The sequence below is a fragment of the Arvicola amphibius genome, chromosome 4 (assembly GCF_903992535.2).
Source record: "Arvicola amphibius chromosome 4, mArvAmp1.2, whole genome shotgun sequence".
NCBI lineage: Eukaryota > Metazoa > Chordata > Mammalia > Rodentia > Cricetidae > Arvicola > Arvicola amphibius.
Window position 1 is genome coordinate 25,046,201 of NC_052050.1, and position 19,545 is coordinate 25,065,745.

The 19,545-nt window shown below is 42.7% G+C and overlaps 1 protein-coding gene across 1 annotated transcript in view; it reads right to left on the reverse strand.

Moving 5' to 3' along the window:
- The window catches only part of Skap1 (src kinase associated phosphoprotein 1), a 289,170-nt gene that overhangs the window by 198,467 nt on the left and 71,158 nt on the right, over positions 1-19,545 (reverse strand). The window contains exon 4 of the mRNA XM_038327961.1: positions 16,435-16,536. Coding sequence (XP_038183889.1) covers positions 16,435-16,536 — 102 coding nt within the window. The remainder of the gene's footprint in view (positions 1-16,434; positions 16,537-19,545) is intronic.

The following is a 19,545-nucleotide window of genomic DNA, read 5'->3' on the forward strand; positions in this document are numbered from 1 at the left end:
ATAACCCAGGCGATCCCGAAGCAAGGATTCCGTTATCACTGAGCACAATCCCTTTATCTCTCAGAGACAATCAACCCTCCGCCAGAACAGTGTAACCTTAAACCCTCATAACTCAACTTAACGTAGTGTTAGAGTTTGGGGGGCTATTTGTCAGCACTGAGGCTGATGCGATCAGTCTGGGGAACCCTAGAACAAAGAGCACTGGGTGCAGAAGGCGTCACCGCTGTGTACATTCGTTTCCTTGATGAACAAGGAGCTATTAACTGCAGAGAAGGCGCTATCTGGGTGAGGAACGATGCGGCCGCTTCAGCTGCTTCTCCTGAACGCGTGGAGAAGAACGCAGAGAGCAGGGAGTTAAGAAGCAGGTTTTGTTACTGGGAGAGCATGGATTATTTTTAAGTAATGTCATTTAATTTGGTCAAGTATATAGACACCTAACTGTTTCTCAAGGGCAACCGGAAATCAGTTTGAGACGTGAATCTGCTCTGAAGCTGTGCTCCCTGAACTCCTTAAGTCAAAACACTAGATAAGTTATAAATAAAATAAAAGTTGTATGTAAGTTATATAAAAATTTATATAAGATGTGAAAATTCTAAAAGGATTAAACATAGCTTTTATGCAAAGTTTGAAAAGAATGGACATTCATACCCTGCTTACTAAGAGTGCTTCTTAATAAAATGTTCCTGGGCTGGAGAGATGGTTTGGCGGTTAAGAGCACTGACTGTTCTTCCAGAGGTCCTGAGTTCAATTCCCAGCAACCACATGGTGGCTCACAACCATCTGTAATGAGATTTGGTGCCCTCTTCTGGCCTGCAGGTACACAGGCAGAATACTGCAAACATAATAAAGAAATAAATCTTTCTAAAAAATGTTCGTGGAGGATGCACTAGTTTCAGGGAGCGCATGGCTTTTTGAAAAAGCAGTCATGGCCATCTTCAGACTCTCCTTGTCAGTGACAACTTCTTGTTTCAGGGTGCTGGGATTTGAACCCAGGACCTTGAACATGCTTTGTATATGTTTTGCTATTAAGCTATATACCAATCCCTAAATCGTACTCTGAGTAAGAGCTTCTATACCAAATATTATTTCTAACCTCTTCTTCCCAATACAATTTTGATCATCACTTAACTTACATTATGTCCTAAATCAGCCACTGCTGTAAATGACCCTTAGGTAGAAACACCGCCTGTATTGTGTTTTTTAACACCACATCTCGTTTTTAGCTTAACTAAAGTTTTAAAGTACATGACACACATTAAATTTCTCACTTAAAACAATTTTCTTTAATTTTAACATTTTTATATTATAATAGCTTTAAGTCACCAATAACGTTTATAAAAGGCTACCAGCAAGCTTTTCTTTGAATGCATCTTGTTGCGATGCATGTTATGTGTGTGTGTTTATTTCAGAGGTAAGATTTTTTATTGTTATTTCTGCCGGCCAGTTTGACTTCCATCGTTCCTCCTTAAAGCTCCCTGAACTTGCTCAACTTTGAGCTGAGCATTTACGTTAGCATCTCAGAAACCCAGGAACTTTCACCTAACAAACTTATTAAAACACATTTCAGCAGCCCAGATACAGACAATAACATAAAATATCTGCTTTTGTCATTGAAAAAATGGCCAGTATATTTCATTTTAAAAGGATAGTAAAAGTTTCTTAATCAAAAATTTCTCAAGGATTTTTTACCGCATGGATTTACTGCGGACTGACTGCATCTGCTGGGCCAGTAAAACTGCCAGCCTGCTTCGGTCAATACCTCACATCAAGGCACCGCATTTTAAAAAAATCTCCCTGATCGGGTAAATATTTCAGGATATATCCCTTTCTAACTCTACAGATACAGCTTTCATGCAGACGTTTATGAGAGTTGAAAGGATTAAGGGAAAAATAAAACCCAGGCTGCTTTTTAGGTTTTTAAAAAATTCTTTATTGGAATTTCAATAATTCATTTAGCAGAGTGTGCAAAATTTTCACAGAATCTTTTCTTAATTTTCTACTTTTGTCATGTATTGAAAATCATACCTGGCATGCTCTTAGATCACTTAGACTGAAAGCCATAATACGTTAGAATTATTATGAGGGATAGCTTAGGCATGAGGCTGAGGAACATTCGGAGTCAGAGAGGAGTCAATTTCTTGCCGGTTCTACATGGGAAAAGTAAACTTGAAGTTGTGGAACTTTGGCTTGTCGCTTGTATGGTGCTAGCCCGGGTCTCTGCAGCCACAGTGACTTTTGTTGCGGTTGTTCTCACGTCAACATGCAGGGTCTCCCAGCACAGCAGTCACGACCGAACTACAGACTGGACCACAATTACACTACCCAACTGCCGGAAATGACCCGATCACCACTGCGACAGTTCCAGCTGTTTCTATGATTTAATTACTTAAAAAACAAAAGCCAGAAGGAAAATTTAAGAATTTAAGAAGGAAAATGAGAGTACAAGAAGCAGTTTAAAAAAAAAAATGGGAAAGGACAGTTAGCCCGAGACATAAAATGTTACCCTCTAAGAGCTCGTAAGCCCTCTGTCTTCACATTTAGAGTTTCCAGATCTGTTTAGTGGAGCAGCCAAGTCCTAACTGAACGGAAGCTCACATCGACTTTGCTGCTATCTGTCACAGATCCTCTTGTATCCGACAGGCAACGTCACTGGTCTTGCACATCCCTTCCTCTACCAAAATGAGACGAATGAGACAATTAGACAAGGCTGGCTCTTTACAACCGAAAGTGTTTCAGAAGGAGCTAGACGCATGTCTCTTATTGCGTAACAAAATCTATCCAAACGAATCAATATGTCTACAGTTCAGAAATCACACTAACATTTGAATTTTTATTCAAGAAACAAATACAAATGTCATAAAAAAAGAGAGAGACTGACTCCGTTCCGTGACCTTTAATGTGTCTCATTTCTAAATAAGTAGGAGAATTTTAATGGATTCAAATTAAAGGGAAAAGCACTTAAAACAGAAGATCATCAAATTTAAATAAATTCGTTACTTTTGAAGAGGCAAGGCACAGATGATTCTGCGTAAGAAGCTTCTTGCATTTTCCTAGCGTTCCTTGGGACCACTCAGAAAGCTCTGTGGGTTTATAGATGGAGACGTTTGCACACGGAAAGAGACTGCAGAGGGGGAGAGAGGCTGCCTAACTTTCCGTACTAATGCTACGTTAGCGCACACAGCAGTTACTTAGAATAAGATGCTCGGAGAGAGCTCACACGTGGTCCCCAGGACAATCTATTCTGTCACTTTTGGCCACCACACCTCACCCCGACACCTCCTTGTAGCTGTGAGAGACCGACCTTTGTGAAGAATTTCTGCCTTATACTTATTCATTATGATTCTCCGAGAAACCGATATTCTATTCTCCCTAATTGTAATGCTAAAAGAAAGAATACAAAACCTTAAGGGATTAATACATTTTGCTTAAAATAATAAGTGTTCTACAACGAATCTTTTCCAGAAGAAAGGATATATTACATTTCAGGGCATTTATGTGGAAATATTTAGATGCAACTTAAAAGCAGAAGCTGGGGAAAGTATACGCAAGAACAGGGATCATTTGTGAAGACCAAACCAACCACAATGGTCAGCAAATGCCACAGGTGTAAACAAGGGCTGCTGTCTGCCTCCTGCTCGGGAAGGAATGTTCAAGTTCTTATAAAACATTTTAACTGCCTCACAGAAAATGCTACCTTCACAGAAAAAAGAAACCAGACCCTGGAGGAACCCAAGACACTAGACACCGATCACAGTCAGTGGTAAAGCCGGTCAGCTGACCTGATTATCGATAAACCTCAAAAAAATGTAGTATCAAATTACTGTTCTTTTCGAAGTGTAAAAATGAGATTATTACTATGAATAACCACAAATGCTTTGCTACCGGCAACTCTTTACGGGTTTGTTCAGTTTTATTCTCTGGTGCTCATAGAAATGTCAGTCCCAAAAACAAAACAAAAACCCAAGTAATCAAGGTTAGATTTTTTTTTATTCGTATGTCTTGAAGGAGGGCTTAATAAGACAGGGCTGATTTCTATGTCTTTGAAACATAATTATCATCTCTTGGTGGAGCAAATGTTCCCACTCATTTCACCTGTGACAGCTCCTTCTGCCCTGCCTAAGTTATTCTTCCCTGCCACTTCCTTGTGGCATCATAGCCCAGACTCTGTCCTGGAAAGTCGGCCAGTACTTGGTGTTACAAAGTGTGTCCTCCAAGTTGTTTCTAGAATTCCCAGAACTGCCCCCACGGGGACCGTCTTCCCAACAGAAAGTGACTCAAGCAGAGAGGGAGTTTGTCCCTACCACTTCTCAAGTTCCTGAGCGTCCCCAGAAAGGGCGTAAAGAGTTCCACAAAACCAAACAAGCCGCAGATCAGTACCTACTTTTCATCCAGCGACTGGTCATTGGATTTTGTCTAGAGATTTGCTAGTCTAAGGTACAGCCTACTTTCTCTGGTATCTTCTGAAACAAATATAATTTGGGGCTGCCCATAGAAATACACGTCCCCCCTCGAGCTGCCTGCCATATACTAGGACTTTATAAACATCCAAAATGTGTCTACTGAGGAAATCATATGACGATTATAACCTTAAAATGATACACTTTATGCATGATAGGAAATGCAGATGTGATTAAATGTATGTTAGGAATGCCAACCTCTCTCTTTAAAATGGACAAGGAAAAATAGCTGGAAACTAGATTTAAAAATCATGTCCAAGGCTTCCCTCGTGTATAACTGAGGAACATAAAACTCTCCAGATGATGGTTGTTTTTGTATGACTTCCCCTAACTCGGGTACACGCTGAAAGGAAGCCGCTAAGAAAGTAAGTACTCTTTTTTTTTTTTGTTTTTCTTTTTTTTTTTTAGTAAGTACTCTTTTGAGTTTTAAAGCGTTTATAAGAAAAAGAAATCTCTTAAAAAATAGATATTTTCAGTATGATATGCACGTGTGTGTATGTAAATTTTTAAATTATTTAATCCAGTTCTCATATTTAGTGTTGAAAATTTATCAATCATAGTATAGTCTTCCCCCTGCCCTAAAACGTGGCAAGACAAATCCAGGAATGCTTGGAGTGTTGTTGTATTTTACCACAAGAGGGCGCTAGAGAATTCCGATCGCGTCCAAGGTCTATAAAACCCTTTAACTGCTACTTTATAGACATTCAATTACAACAGGCCATAATACATTAAGGCATTAAAATATACATATATCGCAGCATATGCCACAGCACACGCTACACGAGTGTGCTCTCCAGATGATCACCAGCGCCAACATCAAACCAACACTCGGGCTTCTTCTAGTGCTTCATGCAAGACTGTATTCTTCAGCCCTCCCCTTTCCAAAAGGCAGCTCTCTCTTGGAGAGGGGATCCCCTTGGAATGGAAAATATCACGGCAGGTGATAAATACCCGGTGACTGGAGGGTATGGCAGGGCGGAGGAGGGTAAGGACAACTAGAACTGAAATTTATGCAGTTTGGAAAAGAGAAAACTCTGGGGATAAATGTTCACCGCCTTTAAGACCTTCTAAAGGTAACACTAGAAATGAATTAGGGGAATTACTCAGTCTCAGAAGATGGTATAGATAAGAGCAATGGCCTGAAACCAAGGAAGGAAAAGTTTAGGTTAGACATGAAGGATAAATTGCCAATAATAGTTGGGTGGGAAAGACGTCCGGCAAAGGAAGGCTCCAAACCATAATGGCTACATTTGATAATTAATTAAATGAGATATTAGGAAGAATGATGTGACTTCATTAGATGGGCTCTGACGCTCGGCACACTGCTTCAATGTTCACAAATGTCTTCCAGGGGTGACGACGGCCATCTGCAGACAGAGCTCACGACAGCAGCTAACCCTGTGCTAGTAAAATAAAATCCAAGGCTTTATTGTGAAATGACATATTGTAAGATTGGGCCTAAATTTCAGGGCATTCTATGAAAAGATGCTATGCCATGTCAACTACAGGCTAACCATTTATAAAACAATATTTCAGCCAATGGTAGAAAGGCTTCCCTCAGTGGAAATATCCCGTGAACAAACGATTTCCCCTAAAAATCCCAGTCTTTTACAAGCCAGAGATTCGAATCTGCATAATCTTTGCTTCTTGCTGATGGGTCTGGGCTCAAAGCCCTTAGGGCACAACATTAAAAAGGAAAAGGCTGTTATCAAAGTCTGAGAGGCAGGTTAGAGCAGAAGGGGACAGAGTTTGTGCACCCAGCAAACGTTGTCGCTCTGGCCACCATGATATTCTGGTCAAACCAGAGCTTCAATACTAGTTAGTCAATCTCTGTGTGTGTGTCTCTCTCTCTCTGTCTCTGTGCTAGAGATCAAACTCAGGGCCTTGCCCACTCTCGACAAAAGTTCTACATCTGAACTATAGGCCCAGCCCAAAGAAATGTTGTATTTACTTGAACATTAGGTCAAAAGAATGTATGGCTAGCAGGAAAGCAAAGATGGTCAAAGAGTGAAGAGTTGTATGTGTGTGTGTGTGTGTGTGTGTGTGTGTGCGTGCGTGTGTGTGCGTGTGATTGCATATATTTGACCTTCGGGAGTAATTTTTCTAAATTGATGTGAATATTAAACTTTGAAGTGAAAATGGTCAACATTTTTGGAACTTAAGCAATGACAATCTAGTTGTTAAGATGATACTATTGTGGGCTTTAGAATTTTAAACACGATTGCCATGGGCCCAGTAACAAACGCTGGCGTGATGAAATGGTTTCTCCAAACCAGAGGCTATGCTGAACTATGCCGCGTTCATGCAAGCCTAGAACAAGGCAATTCAGCATGGTACTATGCGATTTCCCTATCAAGGGCATGCAGAGATGCAATCCTTCCCCCATCACCGGTGTCTGCACCACCATGGGCAGACGCAATGGAAGCCATACGCGTCTGCCCCGACCGAGATGACCAGGGGCAGCCTCAACAGTTAGTTACTGTGCGAGGAAGCGATCGTTATCAAACTCATTACTTGTTGATGAGTTTAGGCTTTGGAGAGAAAACCGACAAAAACAAAAAAAAAAAAATACTCCAGGCGTTATGGAAACAATCTCATCTGCCAAGTCTCTCTTGAAATTCAGCCACTTGCTCTTAAAAGCTCTCAGCGTTCTCCCACTAATTTGAGAGGAAGCTCAATAAATGTTTGACCTTTCTGGAAAGGACTTCCAAAACCACTCTGGCCAGAAGTCAAATATTCCTTTCCCTTTCTTCCAAAACATTGCAGGACCAACCAACCAGTCCTTGCTGTGGTCTCTGCCCCCCATCATCGACATTTGCCTCTACATCACACACTCGGTGGCAAGGAAGTCTCAGGTTTCTCCCTTCTACGGATCCCATGTGCTAAGCCCGTATCTCAATAAGGATGTTCAATATAGAAATATTCAATAACAAACCCTGCATTGGTGGTATATTAAAATCTATAAAATGGACAAAAGGACCCAAAAGACAACTAATTAGCCCAATGTCAAATCAATTCGGGGATTCATTGTATTTTCTCCACAGTTGTGTTAGCATTTATGGAGGCTTTTAAGAATGTTTATAAAATATACCATCCTGGGACAAGGTTTATGAACATACAGATGAAAGATGTGTGTGTCTGAAGAACTTCACTACATCTTAAGAGAAATCGTTCAAGAGCCAGCATCAGGCCGGCAGGACTATTTGAGCATCACCCTGAAGAACATGCTGGGACCATACAGATGAGGGAGTTCTCACAGGTGAGGGGGAATGACAGCCCCACAGATGTGACTGCGGTGCCACTCGGTAGCTATGGGAGGGGGCCCTTCTTTAAAATTGGGTTTCCTCTTTGGTAAAGCCACACTCGATTAGGAGACTGATAAGCATCTTCCGGGTGTGAAGCACTGTGATTTCATGTAGAAAGTTAGATCACGTTTGCAAGTTACTGTTTTGTTTTGTTTTCTGGCAAAAGCAGCCCAGTGGAGGACGACCCAGAGCCAGCGTGCCTGAGAGTGTTTACAGGGCACTGAGGAGGGTTAGAGTTTAAACACACACCCGCAGTTGGATATGCTGGGCTAAAGAATGAAAAATGGGTTGTTCATAGACAGATAATTGTTATTGTTTTTTAATTCGTCACGAAACATGTATAATCCGTGGTAATCATTTGTTCAAGTTATATAAATTACTGTCAAATTTGAAACCCCGTTCGTCATCTTCATCTGTGATTTATACCAGACTACATAAACGACATGATGCCTTAGATCTAATAAGACATTTGTCTTCATGAGGAAGGCCACTACGATCATGAGTGACAGTTTGCTAACCCTTATCACGGATAACTCGACACGGAGTCCCTACTCCTCTCCGCGATCTGAGATCAGAAGGACTCACCTGAAGCCCACAAAAACTTATTCAGAAATCCACCGTGCTCCTCAGACTGGGGGCTCACTAGGGAGTGTGTTCTTGGGTCCCCCGATCACAGTCATATGAATGACTTTTATGTTCCTCCCCAGGCAGAGCCTCAAACGCACACACACGTTGCTTCTCTTTGTGTTGACAGGAGCCATGTGCCTTTATTCAAGAGAAAAGCATCATCTAGCTGACAACAAAGATGGGTGCAATTATCTGGAGAAGAAGATGAAAATGTGATAGCTGTTTATTTGAACGTGTGGATGCATGCATGTGGGTTTATTTACAGACATAGAAGGGGAGCTTATTTGGGGTCATTTTCACTATCTTCATGGTATAGAATAAAAAAGATCTAAAAACTTTAAATATGTTCTCACAGTTTGTGTAATTTACACACACACACACACAGAGAGAGAGAGAGAGAGAGAGAGAGGGAGAGAGGGAGAGAGGGAGGGAGGGAGGGGGAGGGAGGGAGAGGGATAGAGGGGGAGGGAGAGAGGCGGGGAGGGAGAAGGAGAGGGAGAGGCACCTCATTCCATCAAGGGAAAGGAAACAGTTTTCTCTCTCCAGCCCCTTCTTCCTTCCATCTACTCAGGTTCTGTTCATACTGGGGTACCGAGTATTATTGATCCTGGAGACCCAGTGACTGAATCTATGCTAGGTCTCCAACATTTCAGGTAAAGTATCTCTGCGCACATCTTCCTCCTAAACATGGACAGATTTCACCTATGAATGTTCCTGATCAATGAGGCCATTTGGCTCTAACCCCTACGTCATTCATTTGGACCCCTCCGCAAACCTTATAGAACGCTGTTCATTTACTCAGTGAGCCCGGATCACTGAAACTGCTCTTTCCTATTTCGCAACTATGGAGATGTGAAACTGGTATGTGGGAAGACACTTTTTTTATACTCACCAAGTACACAATCTATCGGGAGAGGTGTTGCTCTCGTAGCTTTAGATGGCAAAATTGGCTCAGTAAGTGGAAGTTACTACACAGAGAAGAGAAAGTAGAGGTTCAAAAGGCAGGGCTTCAGCCCATCAAAAGGAAATCGTCTCTGATGACTAGAGTTCTTTCTAGAACTATAATTTTGAAACTGTAGGACAAAACAGAAGAAGGAGTAGTCTACAGCTGTAATTGGAGATCTTAACACTACCGTCCCAGCAGATAAAAGAAAATTTAGGCCGCAAGAGAACCAAAGATCACCATTTATACCTATGAAAACAGGAGGCGCACATCCAGCCAATACTTAAAGAGATTATACAGCATTGAAACAAAATAAGAACTGCCAGGATACAAGGGAAGTCTCACTGACTTGTAAAGAATCAAAACAATGTAGCCTGTGATCTTAGACTATAATATAATAAAACTAGAATTCAATCATGAGATAGTAGCATTTAAAAAAAAATCCTAGAGCTCACAACAAAACAAGTTAAAATAAAAATCAGAACGAAAGGGGCTTGAGAGATGGTTTAGTGGTCAAGAGTGAGTACAGACTTGCCTTCAGTTCAGCTAGCACTGCTGGTGACTGGTGTGGCTCACAACTGCCAGTGACTGGGGCTCCGAGGAATCCAGTGCCCCCTTCTGGCCTCCACAGGTACCTGCATTCACATGCACATTCCAGCCCCGCCCCATATATTAAAATAAAAATTTAAAAAGCACCACAGATGCTTCTAAATAACATATAGGTTTGAATTCTGTGGGATACTCAGGGAGCAGCAGTTACAGGGTCAATTTCAGCTCTGGATAATTTTATTTACAAGTTAACACTATATTAATGGGAGAAAGCAATAAGGAGGGTGAGTTGGAAAGGCCAAAGAATAGGTAGCTACAGCATCCAGCGGGACCCTGACTCCCCCGCATGGACTTGATCTGCCATCCATGGCCAAATCACTGTCTTCTTCAAGACGGAGGTGACACTATGTCCCTCTCTAAGCTGGTCTGAAAACTAAACAAGCTGGCCCAGGAGATGGCACCTTATCACACCTCCCAGCCCCAGGACTCTCACACCCAGACCCCATGACTCTCACGCGGACACAGCAAACAGCAGCACAAACTTGAACTTCACCCCACCCTCTATCCAGTCAATGCTTTCAAGCCTCACTTCCTTCTCTGCAGCCACACATCCACAAGGTGGGTGGACATAGGTCATAATCTTTTGTTTTAAAACAGGGTCTCACATAGTCCAGGCTGGCCTCAAACCCCTTATGTGGTTAACGTCTGAACCTCCTGCCTCCGTCTCCCGGCACTGGGATGGCAGATGGGTGCCACCATGCCCAGACCTAAGTTTTTGTTTTCATTCTGCGATACTAAGAGGGTTTGAAATACATTCGGTTCTAATGTCTCTCTCTTTTTTTTTTTTTACTTTGATTGAAAATTAGAAAGTACTAGAAAGTTAACTCAGTGGTGAAATACTTGCCTAGAATCTGAAGGCCTGAGGTTGAATTCTCCAGCACTGTGAAATAATAATAACAATAACAATAACAATAAAATTAAAGCCCACAATAACTAACAAAAAGCAGGTCTATTGCTGTGTATAAACTTTTTTGTTTTGTTTTGTTTTGTTTTGTTTTTGTTTCTAGAATCCAGAGCTTCTTGCATGCTCGGCAAGTGCCCTGAATTCCTAAGACTGTTGTTCACAATCATAAATCCCAAAGCCACTCACATTGAGAACTTAGATGAAAGCAGAGAAATTTAAAACTAAGAAAGGCTGAAAGCAACGCCACTAAGATCCAATTCTAGAGAATTCATTCTTTATACTTTTAAATGTGCTTTTAAAAAAAAAAGCATGGAGTTGAAAATGCCCACTATTGCTACCTGGCCAAATTAGCAGTTTCTTATAAATCAAGTATGTAGGAAATTTCTCGTTGAGTTTTTGTGGTTAGTCATTGTTCTCCTAGAGTTTTCCAGGTCTTTACATTCCCAAGTCGTTTCTCACCCAGCAAGAACATTCTCTGACCTTCCAATAGTCCCGGGTAAAACTAGCTTCAAATACATTCTCGCTTCTCTACAAATATGTGTCTAACGTTTTCATTTGATTAGAATACAATCATATATAACAAACAACACTGTTGCAGATTTTTTTATTTCTTTTAAAACAATTCAATTTTTTTTCTTCCTTCCAGAAGGAGTCACTGCACTCTGTTGAATGCATAAGCACTTTCCCTAATCTGTCTTTGAAAGAAATGTGTAGACAGGAGTTCTTCCTTATCCTAATGAGGGAGGTTTATAGACTCATTCTAGATTCTAGACACTAAAATGAATGAGATGCTGGGGCTCTCGGGTGATGGCTTTTTGTTCAGTCACTGTATCCGGTGTTTCCTACTTCCCTCTGCGTTCAGTTGCCATAGTCAATGCTTTCTCCCTTTCCCAATGGAAGAAACGATGCTTTCAGTTCAGAAATCTAGATGGCAGCCTGTGTTAGCAAGACTTCATTCCCAGTGGCATAGCTATGTTCTGCTAGTGTTTCTCCACAGGATATAGCCTGCCAGGGACTGCGGACTTCACACAGGAAAGCAGAACTGTAATCAGGCCGCAAAATATGCTCTATGCATGGTTTAGTCTATAACCTTGGTATTCTCCCTCCCTCTCCCCACCCCATCTCTCAGTCTCTCTCCCTCCTTCCCTCCCTCCCTCCCCTGGACACCTGGCCAGAATTTCTTGCACTTCTGGGTCTCTTTGCAGTTTCCACAAAAGCATGCTCCAAACACGACATGCACCGTGGTTATTGCTTCTTATCAGCAAAGCAGTGGGCAGACGGGCAGACTGTGTGTTCTTTGATAATTCTAAGTGAAGGACACTGTTCTGACTTGGGAGGGGCAGAAGAAAACAACGCGAAAACGTTTCGATGGTTTCTAAGACAGATAAAATCCAAAAGCTTAAAATGGCTGTCAGGGCAGAGCACGTTAACCCTGTTTTCTTCCCCGAGCAGCACTGGGGCTATCTTGTCTGCTGATGGAGTCACAGACTTGGCACCTGCTTGTCTGTGTGTGTCTCCCAGGGAGATGGTGAGCACATGAGGAAGGGAGCTGCCCACCTCTTCACTGCTTACCCTTCACACGGCGCCATGAACTACAAACAAGTGTTGTTAAATACACAGCACAAAGCTGTATTGGCCTCCGTAACGTTCAGCCTAATTAAATGGAGTATAAATGTCTACCTCAAGTTCTAACCCCTATAGCCCTCTCTCTAATCCCACAGAACATTTACACATCTTTAACTCTCGAGAGAGGTCAGCATCTTGCCTGCCACACATCAAGGGCTCCTGTGCTGTTCTCGGCTCAGTGCTGTGCAGAAACTCAAACGTGGTGCCGTGCGCTAGGCAAGTCCCTAACACACACTCGTCTGCCTGCCCCCGTCTCTGCCATTCACCCAGTCACTTGTGGGTTCTTTACCTTTCATGCACAGACGTGGAAGACAAAACATCTCGGCAGTAAGAATTTCATATTGCTAATGTAACTAACTCCTCTCTTGGGAAACCGTGTTTTAATATTTAATTTTATTTGCAGGCCTGTACGTGTGTATGTGTGTAATACCACATGTATGTGGATGCCTAGGGAGGCAGGGGCGAACATCAGAAAACTGGAATTACAATTACAGGTGGTTGTCCATCACTCAACACGGATGCTGAGAACCAAACTTGGGTCTGTGGGATGAGCAGCAAGCACTCTTAAGTGCTGAGCCCTTTCTCCAGCCTCTCTTTTGGAAGGTGTTTATGGAACAGAGTTTTCCACATTGGAATTATCCACAAATAAGTGTAGATAATTAACATGAGTTTTTCTGTCAGGGATACAACCATGGTCCCGTCCATGCTACCTAAGCAAGAGCTCCACCATGAACTATACTCCAAGATCCACCAACACACTTTGAAAATTCAACTTATTTTTTAACAAAAATATTTGTGCTTACGTAGGGTGCATGCATGTGTGTGTTTTGTATGCATACACATGTGCACACAGGTGACCACTTGCATTTATCACCTGCATGCACATGAATGTGGAGGTCAGAGGTTGACATCAAGTGCTTTTCTCAGCCACTTCTCCACCTTGTATTTTGAGCCAGGGTCTCTCAGTGAACTTGGAGGTCACTGATCTAGCAAGACCAGGTGTCAGAAAGCCCCAGGGATCTTCCTGGCTCCACCCCCAGCCACTGGGATTGCAGATGGGGACCGCATCCTGATGGAGGTGTTGCATGGCTAAACTCAGGTCTGCATGCCCAAGGGAGCCATGCCCCCCCCCAATTCCGAAGGAAAATATTTTAAGTGTTGAGTGTACTGCTTATATAATCTGAGCCGAAGTGTGTGAGGGGTAGATCCAGCTGTGAGCATGACTTAGGGCAGGAGCAACAACAGTAGAGCGGGCTAGTAATAGCGCCTCTAGAGCCAACACACACAGGTTCAAATCATGGCCCTAATACGCAACAGTGGCGTGATCAGGTAGGTCTATAAAGTGAGGGTAATGCTAACGTCTACTGCTAAGGGATTCCGTGAGGGTCAAACAACATATCCGAGGTGCTTAGAACATAAATTCAAAGAACGTAGGAAGGGCTCAATAAATGTCAGCTTGAAGCATTTTGATTTATCCAGGGAGAGAATATGAGTGATCTCTCTCTAGGATACAAATAAGTCCCAGATTGCTGTGGGTTTTTTTTTTTATAAATTTCTTTACAATTTTTACTTAAATATCTTATATGTTTTTGTCCATTAGTCTACTTATTTTTAGGAGTTCTCTTTTGCATGCATGCTTGTATTGCTGTCTTAGGGATCAAAACCAGGACCTTGCATGTATGTTAGGCAAGTACTCTACCACTGAGTTACACCCCCACCCTCTAGGTTCTATTCTTCATCGTTCAAGTTAGCTTCTGATTCTCACCTCAGTGTCACATTCTAGCTGATGCCTTTTCAATACTCTCCCTCCTCCTGTCCACCACCCGTCCTCCCCTTCCTCCCCTTCCTCCTCCCGCCCCCTTCCTCCTCCTATCCTCCCCTTCCTCCTGCCATCCTTCCCTTCCTCCTCCTATCCTCCCGTTCCTCCCATCTTCTCTTTCTTCCCCTTCCTCCTCCCATCTTCCCCTTCCTCTTCCCGTCCTCCCCTTCCTCCTCCCGTCCTCCCCTTCCTCCTCCCGCCCCCTTCCTCCTCCTATCCTCCCCTTCCTCCTGCCATCCTTCCCTTCCTCCTCCTATCCTCCCATTCCTCCCATCTTCTCTTTCTTCCCCTTCCTCCTCCCGTCCTCCCCTTCCTCCTCCCGTCCTCCCCTTCCTCTTCCCATCCCCTTCCTCCTCCTATCCTCCCCTTCCTTCCCTGTCTTCTCTTTCTTCCCCTTCCTCCTCCTAGCTTCCCCTTCCCGTCCTCCCCTTCCTCCTCCCGTCCTCCCCTTCTCCTGTTCTCTTCATATCCTTCTCTTCTTTCTCCAATCTCCTTCTCACTTTTTGTTTTTCTGAAACAGAATCTTGTTGTAGCCCAGGTTGTCTCAGAACTCAAGATCCTCCTGCCTCACCCCCCTAACAGGTGTGTGCTAACACACTCAGCTCACACTCAGCTCACACTCAGCTCACAGTACCCCTTCTAATTTGAAGCTTTATGGTGGCCTGCGAAACCAAAACACTGTAATACAAATTCATAAGGATACGGGTTTCCACCAGTGAGGGCCTCAGGTACACTCCCAAGAATAGGAAACTATTCTAAGTGTTAACTCAGAATTCATTGACGTCTAGCTCTACTTCCAGGCCTTTCTGGCTCACTTATTGTGTTCCCAGCTGTATTCTGGAAAGCTGGAAATACCAAATAAGTGACCTATGAGTTAACGAGGCACCATTGTTCTGATTCTGTCAAGCATTAGATTAATCAAAACCAAATGAAATGTTAGTTTCTTCACGTCTTGCACTGTTAATTTTCTGCAATTATTAATCAGCCATCAAGGTAATTATTAAGCGTTCAGTCCAAACAGTGTTTTTAGTGCAGTACCTGCCCCAGTGTGGATCTTACCGACTTTGAGCACACGGGTATCACTCACTCTGCTAGCACACGAAGCTCGGGCAAGATAAAAATATTCTTATGCAATTCAATCCATTGCTCTGAGGCGGAAGTCATCAATTCAACGAAAGAGAAAAATAAGACTCATCAAAAAGCCTCCATGAAAGAGCAAGTGATAAATAGGTAACGAGAGAGGAAAATGGGGACCGTGCATTCTTGAAATTTAGAGAAAAACAGAAACGGAAGACTATGGATTCACAGAGAAACAAGGAATAATTTACCAACTTTATTCCCAGCCCCTAAGAATAATAAGTACCCAATTTACTATTCGGTTCAGGAACATCTTCACCCTTTCCTCCCACTGGAAAGGCATGAGAGGGTTTGATAAGGACACCGTGCACATCGAGATGATCAAACCTTCTGCTCCTGTGGCCGGATGCCAGGAGAACACAGCAACCTCCCACCCTTGGGAAATCTAAGCCTGCACCGGAAGCTGGCAGGCACCAGGCCGCAATCTCTACATGAATAGATTTTAAAAATCATGGATATTTTTGCATTACATGTTACCTACCATTATATACATTTTAAAATGTTTTAACAATAAAATTCCTTAACTCCTCCTATTTACAAAAGTTCAAATAAAATTGACGCTGGGGGATGGAGGGAGATTTGCACTGAGTTCACATCCCCTTCCCTTGAACCAGTTTTGGGCAGAGGTGTGTGAGCAGAGGTGAGTTTAATAGGCTCAAGGGTCTCGAGTATATCACGATAAATTAATAACCCAATTATCTGTAAATGCAAATTCCAACTCTTAGGCACCTCAGTGAAGCCAATAGATCGGAAAGGATGGAAAACCTAGGCCCTGCAGTCTTCAAATGCCCTCCTAGCTACTGTTTTTATAAAGAGATCAGTAATGATGTCTTCCTGCTCCAACATGGAGTTAGCGTTTCCCTAAATACATCAGCTTTGGGAGCGTTGGATTATCCAAGAGGATCAGCACCACAAGGAAGCCAGGAGTTATTCCTGGCAAATCAGCGATCAGCAACCCAGAAAATCCATCACTGCATAGAAAATGACAACAGTGAAAGGTGACTCACCCTCATCCTGATAATCTGACCAAAAGGATGCATCTGAGGTGAGGGGTGGACCGTGGGTCCCACTCAGGTTGTCATCCGAGCTGTCCTGGCCAAGGTCTCCTCCTGAGGGTCCAAAGAGAAAATCAGGTCATCCTGTGTCGGACATCTTGGTGGGCATATTTACAGGTGTCTCCTGGCACTTGCAAAAGGGGATGCATCTCTCACCTGATGTGCCTGTCTGCTACTGTCAGCACAGGAAAGAACTTGGAGAACCAACTTACCTGTGTGTGAAATTTTCCCCTCCCACCGACCTCTTTCTAGCACTAAGCAACTGGTAGCTTGGAGTGGAAGACCTTTCGCCACGAAAGAGCAATTTCTCTGTCACATTTAAAATGAAAACACAGCTGTATAAATTTGTTTTCATATAGTCTACATCTCCATGAATTACAACCTTTACCCCGAAGGCCTCTTTCTCTTTCCGTTTCTAAATGAAACAGAAGGAATGGCACAAAGGGCTAATCTTCTACACACAATATAATGGAGCAAGGTCAATACTCTCCCTCTCCCGAAAACTAAGAGCAGTAAACAGAGAGAACCCAGACTCTGCTGGATTCTATTCCTATTTAAATCACTACTTGTTTTGCAACCTTAATAAAGTTCTCTCTTGTAATTCTAGTTTACAGCCTGCAAGCAACCTCCCAGGAATTCTAAAAGCCGGAGGAAGGTAATATTTGTTCTGCAGAATGACTTTGATAGAAGGTAATGTATATACAATACTGAATTATGCAATTAAAACATTGCTAATCCCTTTTGGGTGTTTTCGGCCTACATTGAATTGTATTTTGTAGAAGTGGCCAATGCTATCATGATACTTTAAAAGGTTCAGGCGGAAGATGCTAGCTCACTCGGAAACCGGAAGAAAATGAAAGCATTGTAAATTGCTTTCCTTAAAAATCCCCCAAACAGAGGTACAGATCGCTGATAAAAAGAACGCCGACAGCTGCTTGGTTCATTTCACAAACATGAAAACGGGATTTTTCAACTGAATTTAATATTATCTCCGATACTAATTTCCAAAGGAAATCACCAATGCTAATCTCAGTAAACACTGTAGCGTTTTTTTGGCCCAGGTTTTCAACCAGGGAGCAGTGAAACCAAACAACCTGCATAGAATCTGTATTGCCTCACTTTAAAGGTTTATTTCCTAAAATTAAACTACAAGGATAGGGAGGATATAAAATGATATAAAAAAAGGGAAAGAGGGAATGCTGTGGTCTTCTCTTGCCACAAACCAGATTTCTCTTCAAATGCTCGGTGGTAGGTAGATGCCCGAGACTGCCCGGAACACTTGCAGGCATAGGATTTTAAGATAAACTGTGGAGTTTATTGTAGAAAAAGATTCTTTTACCTGATGCAACAGTGACCGGCTAAAGCCAGAAGAAACATGCTCTGAGCATAAAAGCATCCCTGTGCGATCGCTATCCAATAAAAGCCTCCAACACCAGACAGAGCATTAAAACACTCAAATTTTACACCGCGGCAGAGCCACTGAAATTACATTATCAACGAGGATGTAAATGAACTGCCTGCTAGTAACCTGAAAGGGAGCTGCAAAGACAAAAGGAATTTTCATTTTGGAGGCAAATCAGAAACCTTTTGTTGTTGTTGTTGTTTTTAAAACAGTGTATGTTCTAAGCAAAATTTAACACTTATATTGAACTTCATTGTTCAGCCATCATTCTACATTAGTTTTCCGCTTGCTTCACTGAGAGGAAGAACCCGCTCCTGTCAAGTCTAACATCTACTATATATATTATTATATATTATATATGTATGTGCATGTTATACATTACATGTGTATATTATATGTGTAATATATATATATATATATATATATAATCAGAGAGAATTTTTGTGTTTGTATTTCTAAAGACAGGGTCTCTCTATATCGCCCTGACTGTTCTGGAACTTACGTGTGTAGACCACGCTAGCCTTGAACTCACAAAGATCCTGCTGCCTCTGCCACTTAAGTGCCGGGTCACCGCTGCCCATCCTTAAATAAGTTCTACATGGCGTAGAAGCTCTCGCCCTGCTTGTGTAGAGCTTTCATCCAGTTTCCCTCAAAGCCGCTTCCTCTATGAATGAAATCTACCAGACCAACAAGATAATCCCGGCACATCCAGGCTTTAGCTGTACTGCATAGAATTTCTATTCAAGATCCAGTCCGGCGTGCATATGGCATTCATAGCAATTCCTTGCCTAAAAGCCTTACACCAAACACCTGCCTGGCACTGGCGCTTGACTTAGGTACCTCAGAAGTAAAGTCACTTTCGTGTGATTCCAGCGGCATCTGAATAGCGATATAAGGTGAACTTCAACTCCACTGTGTTCGGTGCCAGCCCGTGCTCCTGTCTCTATATGCAGTAAGGACTACAACTCAACACTTCCGACGGAGCCCAGGTCGGCACTACAGACGGCCGTGGTAGAGGAAAACGCTGAAAACCTGGCCTTACACTTCAGGGCAGTTAGTTCCCGATGGTGAAGATGTCGTAAGTGTTTTTACTGTCATACCCAGTGGCCCACCTCCCTTGGACTCACACAGCACCTGGTCTATCACGCTGCGTTAATAGACGGTCTTGTATAATTAAAATGATCACAGCTAGTTGAGATGCATGGGTGAAAAGTTTTATAGAAGAACTGACCATTACCATGGTCATTTTGGATCAGCTTAAGTTAAAAGGCCTAGTTTTTCCTTAAAGCATAGCCACTCGTGTTCTCTGGATTCACCCGCAGCTCTCCCCGTCCCGGTTCCAAGTGGCCACACTGGAGTCCGGTGGGAACAGACACAAAAGATCACAAGCTGCAGTGACAGCCATGTCCACTCAGCCACCGAACAATCAGGGCTTGGAACTCCATCTGCTTAGAGCAGCTCTCTCCCAAGCAAGCCCCTCTGCCACTAGAGACCCACTTCCCGCTGCGACTCCCTCGGAATCAATATATTTCTCTACAGATACACATTCTAACACACTGTATCTCCATTAATCACATCCCCTGCCTTCAGCCTTTTTCTTTGTATTTCTAAACAAGATCTAGGGGAACTCTATCAGAGGTTCACCTGCTATTACCCGGTAA